This window comes from Ambystoma mexicanum, chromosome 7q, assembly GCF_040938575.1.
Source record: "Ambystoma mexicanum isolate Mex_15411 chromosome 7q, UKY_AmexF1_1, whole genome shotgun sequence".
NCBI classification, from domain to species: Eukaryota; Metazoa; Chordata; class Amphibia; order Caudata; family Ambystomatidae; genus Ambystoma; species Ambystoma mexicanum.
In genome coordinates this window covers 997,303,327-997,318,651 of record NC_090941.1, presented here as the reverse complement: position 1 = coordinate 997,318,651, position 15,325 = coordinate 997,303,327, and the positions used below count along the sequence as shown (strand labels likewise).

The following is a 15,325-nucleotide window of genomic DNA, read 5'->3' as shown; positions in this document are numbered from 1 at the left end:
TGCACAACATGTCTAATTTATTCATAAGTAACTTTGATATCCACTATTTCATCAGGTATATCCTACAATTCCAGCACAGGAGATATTTTTAAATGCAGGTGTCTATAAATGGAATATTTAACATTATATGAAGTTATGATATGATATGGCATTTATAACGCGCCTATACACAAGTGTTTCAAGGCATTTGTGTTTGGAATTTGTATGTATGTTCCATTTTCCATTTATTATTATGCACATTCAAAGATATTAATAGCCAAACTGTGAATATTAGCACTAAGCAATTGGTCTTGTCCCTGCTCTCAAAGGTTGCTACCCAAGCGGCACTGCTGCTCCGCATTGCTCATCTTTCGGCCGTGGCCTCATCAGTAAAGTGCTTCTTGATTCAATAGGTACAGTGAGCAAGGGAAACATGTCTGGGCACACTTCATCCCACTTAGAGAGGCTCACTATAAACAGTAAAAATGATGTGTGGCAATATCGGAATTATTCAAACCACTGGAAATATCTCTGGGCAGAATTCTGTTTTTTTGCCAATGTTAGCCATTATTAAAGGGTGTCAGCCAAATTCAAATACCGTTTGTCGCTGGCCCAAAAATGGACAAGCCTGCCTTAACTCTACTACAGGACCTTATCAGTAATGTGCAGTTTGATTCCCTAAGCAAAGAATGCAAAGGACTCACGCTTTTGCAATCAAATCTTTTAAAGTTGCCAACACTGTACAGGTTTTTTAATTGTTGTGTATGCTAATTAAAGTCTTGCCCAATCCTTTGCATTCTTCATTGAAACCAATTAACTATTGTATTGATTTCCCCCTGTAGCTACCTGCTATTATCTGCAATGTCAGACACGATCTACCCAGTGGATTCCCCCCAATTGCAGGACCTGATGAGTAATGGACTATCAGACCGGTCCACTGAAGCAAAGCGTTCTCCTGCTTTAGACACATTATAGGTTAGGCATCAGGAGATGCTACTTACTCCAACTTCAGCAGATTCAACGCACACTAGGAATGGCGAAGCACAGCTTACTTCACCTTCATTGGATAATTCGTTGGCAAGGCGTATTGGAATACATCGAATTTCAGTTTCATCAGAGTCTTTGCTGCCCTTGGCTGGCATTTTGTCCCCTGGATATTGTACGCCAACTACCCAAGACTCCCTCAGGTCACCAGTGTTGAAGACAACAGGGCTGCCAGAACCTCACCCAAGACATCTGTGCCAGGAGCCCAATGCTGTAAGTGTCGAACCCTGATGACTTCTATTAGCCTAAGTATAGAAGTGCCTTACCCTATCCCATCAGTCATTTATTTGACTGCTGTACTTTACTGAGCACAACATGGTCTTACAAATATCAGTGTTCTTGTACTTTTTTTATTGGCCTATACAAACCTTTAAAATAAGGCACAAACAGATCACATTTCGGCACATCATGTACTTTGGCTTAGTACCATAGATGTGGTTTATTGACATCATTCTACATTAGGTTATTGATAACTCCATTTTAGATTCTCTGTTTCAAATTTAAATTAAGTTTACATCTTGAACGTAGGGAGGTGAATTGGCACTCAAGGGCCACACTAGCGTCTACCTCTCCAATCCACAGATTATTATCTAGCAGAGTGGAACACACGCCTCATCATTGTTTTCTGCAGATTATTAAGGATCATGAAACCTCCAGAACCTGAAACGGGCCTGCTCCCTATCCAATTAAGTTACAATCAAAGTTTAGATAAACAGACACACAAACACTCCTTAGGCTCTTCAAAATGTTTATATTGATAAATACATTGGTGCTCCCAGACAAACTCTCCAACAAGATAGCTAAAATGGAGGTCTCTGTTTGATATCCCAAACAAGGCAAGCGTGGCGTTGACCAGTACTCCCAGCCTTCCCCTCTGCTCTTTAATATCTATACAGCCCACCTACTTTTTGTAGGCGACTAGGTAGAAGCCAGTTGCAAAAAGTGTAACTGGACAATGGTTGATGTGTTTTTTGGGATCTAGCCATGTGCGAATATCCCTCCCAATGATTAATTCCACAATTTCACTTGCCCACAATACTGTGTTTTTCATCCGAGATGCTGCATGATGTAGGACCACTTAGATTTATGCAACTGTCCATGAGGTGCTTCACATCTATACCAGTTTTGCAGTAACCTCCATCTCATCAGAACATTGTTAAGTAGCGTTGTACTCTTTGATGACCACATTGTTAATGTCCTATTAGCAGGGAAGGCATTCTGGGGCCAGATTAGCAAAGGCTGGGGCTGCACGTAGTGTAGCACAGACAGCCTGCAAAAGGGACAGCCCGGACTTTTTGCAAAAACAATTCAAATAGTCCTGAGCTCACATTCAGCACTTTGAAGAAGCATGTTAAACCTCCTTTTTGTGTTCTGTGCAGCTTGCATATTGAAAGGAGGCTGGAGCCCCCCCCAAGGGAGAGTAGTTGTACTTTGTAAAATCATGCTCATGGTGAGAGGGGCAGCAGTTACAACCCATTTGCTCTGACAATCTATTTCCCACATTGATATGTGGCCTGGCTCGTGCAAATGAGGGAACTCCCCCTAATGTATTCCCACCCACTATGCTAAAGGGCACACAACATTCCGGAATACCAAAGAGCACTCCCTGTCTTGCAAATGGCCATAAGTGGTGATAATTGTGACTGGTGCCCTCTCCTGGGGTACAGCTGGTCTAAATAGAAACTCGGCAGGTATGCGCCAAATCTTGTCCTTAATCTCTGCCACCCGACCTAACAATTGTTATCCCATAAAGGAACAAATATAAATGAAGTGGCACCCCTCACTGTGTGCTGTCACTACAGAGTGCTTGTATTAGTTCAACAGCCGTAGCATGGTACGTGCCTGGTGTTGAACACACTATACCCGCCTCTCTGAATGAGATGGCCATACTCAGTTTGCTCATGAGATCCCTGTGCAAGAGGTACACTGGGGTGTCTCGGGAATATAGTAGAGGTGCCTCGGAACTCACCAGTAGAAATTACAAAAGTCGTCAAAAAAGGAGTGTACACCAGGCAAGAAGTAACAGTTTTATTCGTGGCCCAGACGCAGCTGGGACAGCAATATTAAAACAGAACACGGAACAGAAGTGCATGAAAAGGGGCTGTCAAAGAAATACCCCTAAATCAGAAGCTTTTATAGTCATCTAAACTAATTAACATCAATCACTTTGCAACATTTAAATGTCTCCCCACAAGAAGCGGATTGGTGAAAACATTTCATATCCCATCGAAGGGCATACATTATCTTCTATGATTGGGTCCCGCAAACCTTAACACACCACCACTAGCTTCCCGTTGTGATGTCACAATCCAACCCCCAATTCCCACATCATAGTGCCAATACATTGAAACATTTGAGATGACCCACAGATCTTTATTCATCTGTCCTGGTCATCTCATCTACATTCTCATGAGAAAGTCTTCTACCATGACACTGTCAGAGCTGTAAGGAAGGCATGGCATCAAAGTAAGAATGGGTGAGATAAACACCTAATTTAAACCTAATTCTAAAATGGGAGCAAGCTACAACCATCAAATATTAATAATACAGACCTAGTAGTCTAGTCAAATAAAACGGGCCTATACTAAAATAAAACTATTGCCAATCCTTACCGCTATACTACAAAAGAGTGTGGGATAATGTTCACAAGAAAAGAAAGAGTGTCACAAAATGAAAAGTCATTATGTTATGGCCGGGATCTCCCTACCCCACGTTTGAAGCACGGGGCAAGGCGGGACTCTCGAGCACAGCACACTTCTGGGCTTCTCCGGCCCAAGCTCACAGTTCTTTCTCCAATATCATGGTCTTCAGTGCCCAAGTCTCTTTTACAAAGTCTCTTGCTTCAGAGGGCCTGATGTAAAACAACAAGCAAAAGGTTCCTTCTATAAATCTTCAGGTCGGGTGATTACTCATCACCTGCGAATTCCCCTCAGCTGGGCTTCGATCCCTTTCACAACGTCAGCCTCACTCAGGCGGGCTCAGACCAACATTACACTGTGGACATCCCTCAGTCGGGTTCACGTTTGTTACCACAATGCAGTTCTCTTAGCTTTCCAATTCACAATGTGTCAAAGACGTTTGACTTGACCTTTGTATGACCACTTGCCCTCCCTTAGGGCCTCTTGGTTCTTATAGTTTTCTCAATTCACCATATCCTCCTTCTTCAGGAGCTGGGCATTAGTTAGATTCTTTCGAATGAGCGCCCACGTGGCGCTGGACCACTCTAACCCTGATGCCTCGTTTGTTCACAAAAATGCCTTTGTCTATTATCTTCTTTTATTTAAACTCGTTGGATTTTCTTCCACTGGAGTCAAGGATGGTACCACAGCGGCAAGCTCTTTTCCCCGCTCTGGCTATCATTGCGGGAGGGCCCTGTGTACCATGGACATCTGCCACACCAACCGCCAGCTGCGATTCCCGGTCTTATGGTTATTTCATCAAAGGCTTTGCGGGTCTGGGTTGAAAAGGGAAGTCCCTACTTGTCGTCCTTTCAGTATCCACCACCTTTCTCCCGCGTTTGAACGGCCGTCCCGGAATGGCTGCGTCCTCATGTGTTCGGCCTTGCTCAAAGTGTGCTCTCGTGCTGCGCCTTTTATCCCAGTTGGGAAGGGAAAGGGCAGACAGTTGCCCGACTGCCTGACCCTTGTGTTGGAACATTCCAGATAAACGGCTCTGGTGTTAGTCCGTTTTCGCTCATGTAGTGAAAAAGTGTTTGTGTCGGAAAAGGGGACGGAGGGGTGGGAGGGGTAGAGTTTCCAAATATCGTACTGGGCTGGATGGGAAAAGGTGTCATAAGGCAGGGGATACTGCGTCTCACCCTTCGGTGTCCCACTTCCACTCCCTAAAGACCCCCATCCAGGTGATCCTCCCCCACTGGTCCACCCCCAGGAACTGGATCCAATAGCAATGGCCATGTCCTGGCCACCTGGATGACAGATCTCTGGGGATTAGCGGGTGAGACGCCTTCAGGCTTCTCACAGAGCCTTGAACCAAGAACAAGTTGCTGTGTTAATGTTGCAGATTAGGAACTCTTTGACCTTCTTCCCAGGCAGAAATATACTCTGGGGCAATTTGAAACCGCCATAGGCTTTCAGAAACCGTCAGTAAATCAGGCTTCGTAAATTAATATGCCAAATTATAAAAATGATTGTACATTCATTGCTTTTCCGCAGAACCCATGAGCTCTGTTTTATGACCTCAAAAGTAACAAAGATTGATTGTTTGCTTCCTACCGTGCAATCCTGGGATTGTGGGATTTGCAATGTGCTACTAGCTGCTGTGGCTTCTAGGCAAATTATTGAAACAAGTACTTTTTTTCTGAAAAGCATATTTGAGGCCCATTTGCTGTGCCTCAGCCTAATGCTAAACCTTGTATACTTACCTGTGACCCATCATTATTATCTATGTTTCTTTAACATGAAATACTGTTATTTAGGGTATTGTCCACCCTGGTTCAAATTATTGTGTGGCTATCAAGGAAGCCCCTTCCCCATTCAGTGTGCTACTCCTGTAGCTAATATGTATGCGCTATTTTACTGCGCTGAACTTGCATTTTTACCACATTATTGCCACTTTCTATTGATCTATCAATAAATACCTCTTTTTCCCCCACACCAGTTCCTTTAGCTGCGCTATTCTCTTTTTATGAATCCATATCTTTTTTAATCTCGTAATGTCACCCCCCAGCTTCTTCCCATCCATCCGATGAGTCCCCCACCCATATACACCTCTGTCCATCCTTAAGGAACGAAATCTTAAATTGCTAGTAGTATTCTAAATCCTCAGGCTGCATCCTGACCCAACCATCAATATTGTCCTCTACATTTTCACCAATTAGTGCATTAGTACCCTTCTCTTTTGTATTAACCCTATCAACACTCAGGGGCAGCTTAAATCTTCCTCTTTGCTTGTTAGTATAAAGTCTCAGTATAAATATGTTTGTCAATGCAGAAGGTGACAAGCATGAGGACCAACACAGGGACAGTCACTCGGAATACTCCAGAAAGCCAGGTGGGCACCCATGTGAAAATGCTCTCCAGCCAGTTACTTGACTGCACTCCAGTAGGTTCATTTTTTTTTACTTTATTTATTCGACTTGACAACACACAGAAAAACAAAACAGAGATGGGCACAGCATGGCATCAATTAGCAAATTGCAACAAGGAGACTTTAGAGCGCAGTGCGAGATTAACATGCAGATCACAAGGGTCGGATGATAAAGGATGTATTGCGACCAGGGCTAGCTGAGAAACGAATCACGGTGGGGGGGGGTCACTAAGGGGACTGGGTAGGAGGGGAAGATTTTCGAATCTGAGTTGGAGGTCAAGGCAGACATGTAGTTGCGAAACAGATGCCAAATGACCCTTGGTCTCGAGTGGGGATGTTGTAGTGCCCCCCCAGGCCTCCTCGGTATCATGCGCCCAGGTGACTGCCCTGAGCCACTGCGCGTGCGTGGGCGCACTGGGACGAAGCCAGCACAATAGTATGCAGCGTACTGCCAGGACCATGCAGAGACCTGCCAATTTCCTAGAGTCACGTTTCAAACTGGGTAAATCGTGGAAGGGGCAGCGCATAGTAGAAGGGTCTATGGTATGATCTAGTATGTCGGATATTGTTAAGCATATTTCAGTCCAGTATTGCGTCAGGTGTGAGCAGTGCCAGATCATATGAATGTAAGAGGCTTGGTCAGCGCCACATCTGGGGCAATTAGGCAAGAGTTCATGGAACATATGATGCAGTTTAGTTGGTGTGTGGTGATATCTGTGCAGCACCTTAAATTGCAGTAATTTGAACCTAGAATTATAGGACACTTCCTGGGTACGGGTGCACATTCGGTACCAGCGCTCATCGGTAATCTCGACTCTGAGATCCTCTTCCCATCTAAGTCTTATTTTGGTAAAAGAGGGGGCGGCTCTGGTCTGTAATAGATTATAAAGTCTTGATACCTTCCCTCTGAAGGAATCGGAGGAGCAGATGTTCAGCAATTATGGGGTTGTCCGGTGGCACTTTGGGGAAACCGGGGTATCTGGCTTTAAGATTCTTGCGAAGCGAGGAGTATTGTAGCCATGCTCATGGTTTACGCCTGAGGGATAGAGGGAGGTCTGACCACTCGAGGAAATGCCATTGCAAAGTGTCAAGAAACCCGCCGCAGTCCAGCGAGACACAATGGATTGAGGAATGTATGAAACATCAGGGAAGAAGTTCCAGAGCAGGACGTCCCTGTGAAATGGGTGAGGAGTAGCAACCATTGCCCATATTTTGGTAAGTGCCAAGGATGTACTAACCACGGGGTCTGCTGAGTCGAGGTCAGGTGGGACAGGTTTGAGAATGAGGGAGCCAATCGTTCGCTCGCTAACCTTCAGTCTCTCAAATCGGACAGGAGGAGGGGGATCTATGGTGTTGAACCAATGGGAAGCAAACTGGGATTGGGCTACTGCTCAGTACCTGAGAAAGTTGGGGGCGCTGAACCCACCTAATTCCTTGGCGGTGGTAAGTGTAGTTAGTTTGAGGCAGACTGCACCGGAATGCCAGAGAAAGGTGTTAGTTTGCCGCGTAGCGCCTTTAAGAATTCATCGCCTGGCCATAGTGGAAGGTTGGTGAATCGGTAGAGGAGTTGAGGTAGCACTACCATTTTAAGTATTCCGATTCTACCAGCTATGGAGATTGGGAGTCTAGTCCAGCTAGCGGTTTTGGTGGCCAGGTTAGTGAGGTAATTCTGATCGTTGTCAACGCGCAACTTCTGTGTGTGCTGGGAAACCGACACCCCCAGGTAAGTGATGTTGGATTGATACCAAGTGAATCCCATTAGGTCGGAGGGTGGTTGCGTGGTGTCTGTGAGCGGAAATAGGGCTGACTTAGAACAGTTAACTTTCAGCCCAGATATGTGTCCAAAACGGGCCACATCATTCAGGATTGGAGCAAGGTTGGTTTCTGGGGAGCGGATGTAAAGAAGGGCATCGTCGGCGTATAAGGAGACAATATCGGCCTGTCCCACAGTGCGCAAGCCTCTGTGGGAGTATAACGGGCGCATCATGTCTGCAAAGGGTTCCATAGCTATCGCAAATATGAGCGGAGAAAAGGGGCATGCATCCCTGTTGCATCCCTCTGGCTATCCGGAAGGGGGTGGAACATCTGTCCTCAGTGGGGACCCTGGCCACTGGGCTGGTATAGAGGAGCCTGACCCAGGTTCGAAAGTTGGGGCCAAACTTGCATTTTTCAAGGACTCGCCACAAATACTCCCAAGACACTGAGTCGAATGCCTTCTGCATGTCTAAAGTGGCTGCCATCGCCTGCGTCTTTGGATTGATCCTAGTGATCACATTGAAGAGTCTTCTAAGGTTTAGGGATGTGGACCTACCCGAGACAAAACCTGCCTGGTCGGGGTGAATGATGTGGGGCATGAACGGAGCCAGTCGGTTAGCCAGTAGTTTAGTGTATATTTTAACGTCACAGTTAATTAACGAGAGGGGACAGTACGAACCGCATTGAGTGGGGGGTTTGCCAGGTTTAAGAAGAACGGTTATCATAGCCTCTCGGAGAGAGGGGGGTGGGGGAAGTATACCTTTTTCGCATGCCTCCTCCCAGAGAGCCAGTAATTGCGGGACCAGAAGAGATTTATAATGGTTGTAGTCCATGGGGAGGCCATCCGGGCCAGGGGCCATCCCCGCCGCAAGTGACTTGATGGCTTCTGTAAGCTCTTCGACATTGAAGGGTCTTTCCAGGGAAACGGTGGCGTCAGTGGACAGGACCGTGAGAGGGAGGTCTTCCAGATAGGAGTCGATTTCTGAAATATGGGGGCCATCGGCCTTCAAGTATAGGGAGGTATAACATGATAGGAACTCTGTGTTGATGTCTTGTGGTGAGGTAGCTAGTGTTCCATCGGACCCTTCTATCGCAATCGAATGTTGGGGGCTCCAAACTCATGGTGAATCAACCTAGCCAGCATGCGGCCTAGTTGCTCACTCTCCCCATATCGTCTCACTGCCCGAGGGCCATCTAGGAATTTAACCTCTCGCTCTGCAAGGCTGCGGAATCTGTCAAGCTCCGACCCCAGTGATGCTAGTGTGTCGGGGGAGTGGTCCTGGGCGTATTGGGACTCCAGGTTAACTAGGGACGATTCGCTATCTGCGATATCCTCCCGAATGTTTTACAGGATGCCGCTCCCCTTGGATATGGCAATAACCCTAGTGTAAGCTTTAAAGGATTCCCAGAGGGTGGCTCGTGAAGATACTGAATCTGTGTTGATCTCAAAGAACTCCTCGATGGAAGATTCAAGTTCGGAGGCGAAGGCCTGGTCTAGGAGGGCATGGGGCCTCATTTTCCATTGTCTCGTTTTTTCAAAGTCATGTCCCCAGTTCAGTGAGATAACCACTGGAGAGTGATCTGATAGCGTTCTGGGGAGGATAGCCAGATGGGACAGGCACCAGTATGTCCGATAAGAGCCATCTGTCTATCTTAGAATGTGAGTCATGGACTGAGGAATCATAGGAATAGGTGCGGGAATCAGGGTACATTAGGCGCCAAGCGTCAACCACTGCTAGTCGGGGGAGAGTTGTGAGAATCGTGTAGGCTGCCCTTGAAAGCTGGCGTGGTCTGGAGTTTGACCTATCTAGGTTAATGACTAAGATTGTGTTGAAGTCGCCGCCCCATATAATCGGGATCTGGGGGTAACTCTCCAGGACTGAGGCCAGGTGAAGGTAGAATTCGGGATCGTCAATGTTAGGGCCGTATATATTCAAGATGGCTACCTCTAGGTTGGGTAGTGAAGCTGTTCTAAAGCTTCTTTCAATAACTTTTTAGGCATTACCACCTTGCCTGTGCTATCATGTCGCCAAATTAAATCTGTTGGGGACAAAACATCCTCTTTTCTTGTGGTTGCATTACAATTTTCAGGCAATGTATCTTTTTCCTTGCTAGTTCTTATCGATGCCATAAGAGGTATTTGTTCTCCTTTGCCAGGGGACAGCACATGTGTCCCTTCTGGCAGATATGCTGCTTCTTTTGCTGCTTTTTCATTACCCAATTAAATTAAATCTTGCCCTCCTGTGTGGGCCTTGCACTTTATTAAAGCCAATTCTACTAGGAGTGGTAACACTTCTAATACTTTACTTAACAGTGCTGCATGCTGCACTGGTGCGCCATCACTTCTTTTGTACCTTGCCAATATTGAATGCACAGTGGATGTTACATATGCAGAGTCAGACAATATGTTGCCTACTCGACCCTCTGACATATTTAGTGTCTCAATTAATGGCAATAAATCTGCTGCTTGCGCAGAGCAGGGTGCTAGCATTCGTGTTTGTGAGTATACCATCAACTCCCCTTCCTTTTGTATTCCGTTTCTGTGTCCCACTACTGCTGAACCAGAATGGTGTTGTCCTGTTCTTTGGTTGATACTTGAGCTTCCATCAATAATTATGATGCCGCCCCTTCAATCATTTCCTCTTTTACCAGGGGATTACCTTAAGTCCTGTCTAATGCATGTCATGCAATCATGTATATAATTGTCACGAATGGCACTCTAATAAAAGTGGCACAAGACACCCAGAAGAGTTTGGGTGCTGAAATAAAGTGGACAGATAGGAACACACACAGCGGAAAGGAAAGGGAGTGAAGAGTAGGGAAGAGTAGCAAGGGAAAAGGTACAGAGTGAATACCCTCTTGGGGTGTATGCAGAATAGGGAAAGGGTATTCCACGAACCTTGGAAATACTCTAGCCTTCTGCACAGTTTGCTATAACAGAGTCCCACGCTGTTTGCTCATAACTTGGAACAGCAGCTATGGGTGTCTGTGATATAGAAACGAGACAAGGGAAGGGGCAGAGGTTGACTGATGGGAACCAGCAGACAAGCTCTGTACAAAGGGTCTACAAACAGTACAAGAGAAGATACAACAGACAAATCCAGGAAAGGAGATGATAGCAAACTAGCAGAAGGATAGGAAGGGAAAGTCGAGTAACAGGATATGATAACAGAGGACAGAAAGGTAGGTGGAGAGCTCAGAGGAGCAGGAAGGCAATGAGTAAGCCCACAAGAGTGGGACGGTAAGGTAGAAATATCAGAGGAAAAGGGTTTAGGGCAACAGAGTAAAGCAGACTGCACGGCAAGGATCCCAGAAGGGCCGGGCAGTAAGGAGTGAACCCTGAGGGGCAGGGCCGCCGAATGTAGAAGGTTGCAGAGGGCTGTAGAGGGCTGCTAGGCCGAGGACCCAGCGGGGAAAAAGGTAGGGGGTAGGCAGCGGAGTGAGATAAGCTGCAAGTAGGAAGCCCAGAGGACAAGGGCTGTTGGCAGCCGGAGAAAGGTAGGCTGTAGAGCAGGGAGCCCAGAGGACAAGGGCTACGGCAGCCGGAGTGAGGAAGGCTGCAGAGCAGGGAGCCCAGAGGACAAGGGCAAAGGCAGCCGGAGAGAGGCAGGCTGCAGAGCAGGGAGCCCTGAGGACAAGGGCTAAAGCAGCCGGTGTGAGATAGGCTGCAAAGCAGGGAGCCCAGAGGACAAGGGCAAAGGCAGCCGGAGAGAGGCAGGCTGCAGAGCAGGGAGCCCTGAGGACAAGGGCAAAGGCTGGAAAGCAGCAGAGCGTGATACGCTGCAATGTGGAGAGCCCGGCAGGGCAAGGGCGGAGACTGGAAGGCAGCAGAGCGTGATCCGCTGCAATGTGGAGAGCCCGGCAGGGCAAGGGCGGAGACTGGAAGGCAGCAGAGCGTGATCAGCTGCAGGGTGGAGAGCCCGGCAGGGCAAGGGCGGAGACTGGAAGGCAGCAGAGCGTGATTTGCTGCAGGGTGGAGAGCCCGGCAGGGCAAGGGCGGAGACTGGAAGGCAGCAGAGCGTGATCCGCTGCAGTGTGGAGAGCCCAGAGGAGCAGGGCTGAGAGGCAGGGAGCCTGGAAGGCTATGACTGGAGGCAGCAGGGTGGAGCAAGCAACAAGGCAGGGAGCCCAAAAGGCTAGGGCTGTAGGCAGCAGGGTGTAACAAGCTGCAAGGCAGGGTCCAAGCAGGAGTGAGGGTAAACAGCATACAAGGATCCGAAGACACTCGCGAAAGGTGGAGGAAGGACTCTCAATGCAAGAGGCTGAGCCACTGCAGACAGCAGCCTTATATACTCCCTAGCCCAGCACAGAGGCAGGCCAATTGGTTTCACCTGGCGAATCACACCTGTAGGCAATCGGCCACCTCCCTTTCTGTTCCTGGGCTGGTGGAAGCAGGACCAGACTCTAAGGCTTCTGGGGGGTGTAGTTCCATAGAAATCCAATAGGAACGGCCAGGAAACAATGCTTGCGGCCAGGTGCATTATGGTATGCGTAGTTAGTTGACAATAATCATTAAGTAGCAAAGTCCAAATGGAGCAAAAATGGATGTGCCCATGGCGCATGCATGACAGTATGCCCCTCTCCAGGCCCCTCTCCAGGCTCCCTGAAGACCGACCAGTAGGAAGAGTGTCTGTTCCACAGTACAAGAGTCTTACTCCAAAAAGACACATCATGAGGCACCAGAAACGAGTTGTAAGGTGAGAGTCTTGAATGACGGAGCCGGTACCAATGTTCTGAACCTTGGATTTAGAATTCAGAAAAGATGAAGTCTTTGGAACACAGACCCCAACTGTGTGTGCGTGAAGAGAGGAACTGCGAAAAACTGCTGCAGGCTCCAAGATAGATTTTTCCTTGATGGGCAACAGTATGATGCTGGAAAGTGGAGCCATAGGTACAGCAGAGTTGGTATCTTTAGGAAGGTTTTCCAAGACATCCGAAGTAGTAATGACAACATTAGGGTTTGCCATAGAGAGTTCAGAGGATACAGCAGCGGTGAGATCTTGGATGGCTGTAGGGGGTATCGAGGCTGTAACAACTAGGTGTGAGGGAACCATGAGAGAGCCAGCGGGCTGGAAAACACCTGAGACTGGTAGAGTAAAGTCTGGCAGTCTTAGTGCTATAGATATACCAGCAGGAACAACTGGAGTAGTAGTTTCAGGATTCATAATAGCTATAGCGACCTCAAGATCTGTAGTAGGGACTTCAGGAGTCTCAAATGTGTCCGGGGGTTTAGGAACCAACCACAGCAGTAGGCAGATCATGAATAGCAGTTGGAAGTTCGAGTGCTATAGCAGCTACAGACAAATCAGGTGTTGCAACTACTGGTAGATCAGGTACCACAACCACTGGCGATTCAGGGGGTATCGAAGAAACAGAAGATGTTAAGTTCTCGAGAGTGACTTCTGATAGCACAGCCACACTTTGGCAAGCCCCGATTGCCACTTCCGCATGCTCGGTGTGAACTGTGCCAGTCTCTTCAGCTGCCATTGTCATTGCAGAGGAGGTTGTAGGTGTGGGTACTGGACGATAGGCAAGGGTGAGGGCGGAATCATCCTTTGACTCAGAAGGATTTTCAATCAGTGGACCACCCTTGTCTTGCGGTGTAATGACTGTGTGCGTGATATGACCCACCGGAGGAGTTAATTCTTTTCTATCAGTACAACAACCTGAGCTTCTGCGGCTGGAAGGTGAAAGAGCTGTGTCAATCTCTAGAAGGGATACATATGATATATTTAGGTCTTCCATCTGCTTGGTAAATGTCTGTATACTTTTCTGTATGGCAACTCCAGGCCTTATCATGTCGATCTCTAAAGATAAGATGTCAGGTGTTGGACATAGTGTCAAAAGGTCTGGTGACTTGTGTCCCTTCATAAGATTCTTGTGATACAAATAAACAAAGTCATCATAAAGGTCTTCGGTCTTTCTTTTAAGTCGTAGGAGTTGTTTGTGTAGCAGGTAAGTATCATAAGTTTGATCTACAGCTTCAGAAGCGGGTGTGGCAGAAAATGTGGTTGTAGCAATGGGAAGACTGACCTTAGGGTTATTGTGGTTAATAGATACTGTGGAAGTATTAGGACAACCGATGGTTAGTATAGGTCTTTTGTACCCGGAACCAGATGCACAAACCTCAGGATAATAACTGCCTTGTCCTGTCGAATAAGGTTTTCCAGCATTCTGGGGAGCTTGCCAAGCTGATCTTGCGCATATTACACTGGCAACAGCGTATTCTGGTTTAGATTCTCTCACAATGAGTGATATGTCCTTAGCTGTTACGGTGTTAGAAGGCTTGTCAGAAGACGCAGGAGAGGTTTCCACTGTTTGGTCTAATAAGATCTGTAAGAATTCATTTTCTTGCTGTAGCTCTGCAACAGATAAGGACTGCGGATCATAGTCGCAAATGTCATAATAATTGTACGTGGAAGAAGGGTCAGCTAGCCAGTGGGTATAGTACCGTGCTTGTAAATCTTTGTTTTCTAAGGCGAGACTGTCCTTTAGACTAAGTTTCTTGTTTGCTGTCCTTAGGGAAACCATAGGTTTATGCAAAGGTTTCTTAACTCGAAAGGGAAGCATCTTTGGTCTGTGTGTGCCCTTCCGGCCAATGGAATAAGAAATTTTTGGCTCTTGCATTCTGTCATGAATGGCACTCTAATAAGAGTGGCACAAGACACCCAGAAGAGTTTGGGTGCTGAAATAAAGTGGACAGATAGGAACACACACAGCGGAAAGGAAAGGGAGTGAAGAGTAGGGAAGAGTAGCAAGGGAAAAGGTACAGAGTGAATACCCTCTTGGGGTGTATGCAGAATAGGGAAAGAGTATTCCACGAACCTTGGAAATACTCTAGCCTTCTGCACAGTTTGCTATAACAGAGTCCCACGCTGTTTGCTCATAACTTGGAACAGCAGCTATGGGTGTCTGTGATATAGAAACGAGACAAGGGAAGGGGCAGAGGTTGACTGATGGGAACCAGCAGACAAGCTCTGTACAAAGGGTCTACAAACAGTACAAGAGAAGATACAACAGACAAATCCAGGAAAGGAGATGATGGCAAACTAGCAGAAGGATAGGAAGGGAAAGTCGAGTAACAGGATATGATAACAGAGGACAGAAAGGTAGGTGGAGAGCTCAGAGGAGCAGGAAGGCAATGAGTAAGCCCACAAGAGTGGGACGGTAAGGTAGAAATATCAGAGGAAAAGGGTTTAGGGCAACAGAGTAAAGCAGACTGCACGGCAAGGATCCCAGAAGGGCCGGGCAGTAAGGAGTGAACCCTGAGGGGCAGGGCCGCCGAATGTAGAAGGTTGCAGAGGGCTGTAGAGGGCTGCTAGGCCAAGGACCCAGCGGGGAAAAAGGTAGGGGGTAGGCAGCGGAGTGAGATAAGCTGCAAGTAGGAAGCCCAGAGGACAAGGGCTGTTGGCAGCCGGAGAAAGGTAGGCTGTAGAGCAAGGAGCCCAGAGGACAAGGGCTACGGCAGCCGGAGTGAGGAAGGCTGCAGAGCAGGGAGCCC

The 15,325-nt window shown here is 47.3% G+C and overlaps 2 protein-coding genes across 5 annotated transcripts in view; one reads left to right on the top strand and one right to left on the bottom strand.

The window, feature by feature from the left end:
• XRRA1 (X-ray radiation resistance associated 1) overlaps window positions 1–15,325 on the bottom strand; it is a 624,270-nt gene that overhangs the window by 522,968 nt on the left and 85,977 nt on the right. The window lies entirely within an intron of this gene.
• The window catches only part of SPCS2 (signal peptidase complex subunit 2), a 166,884-nt gene continuing 152,513 nt past the window's right edge, over window positions 955–15,325 (top strand). The window contains exon 1 of the mRNA XM_069640156.1: window positions 955–1,236. Coding sequence (XP_069496257.1) covers window positions 970–1,236 — 267 coding nt within the window. The 5' untranslated portion in view covers window positions 955–969. The remainder of the gene's footprint in view (window positions 1,237–15,325) is intronic.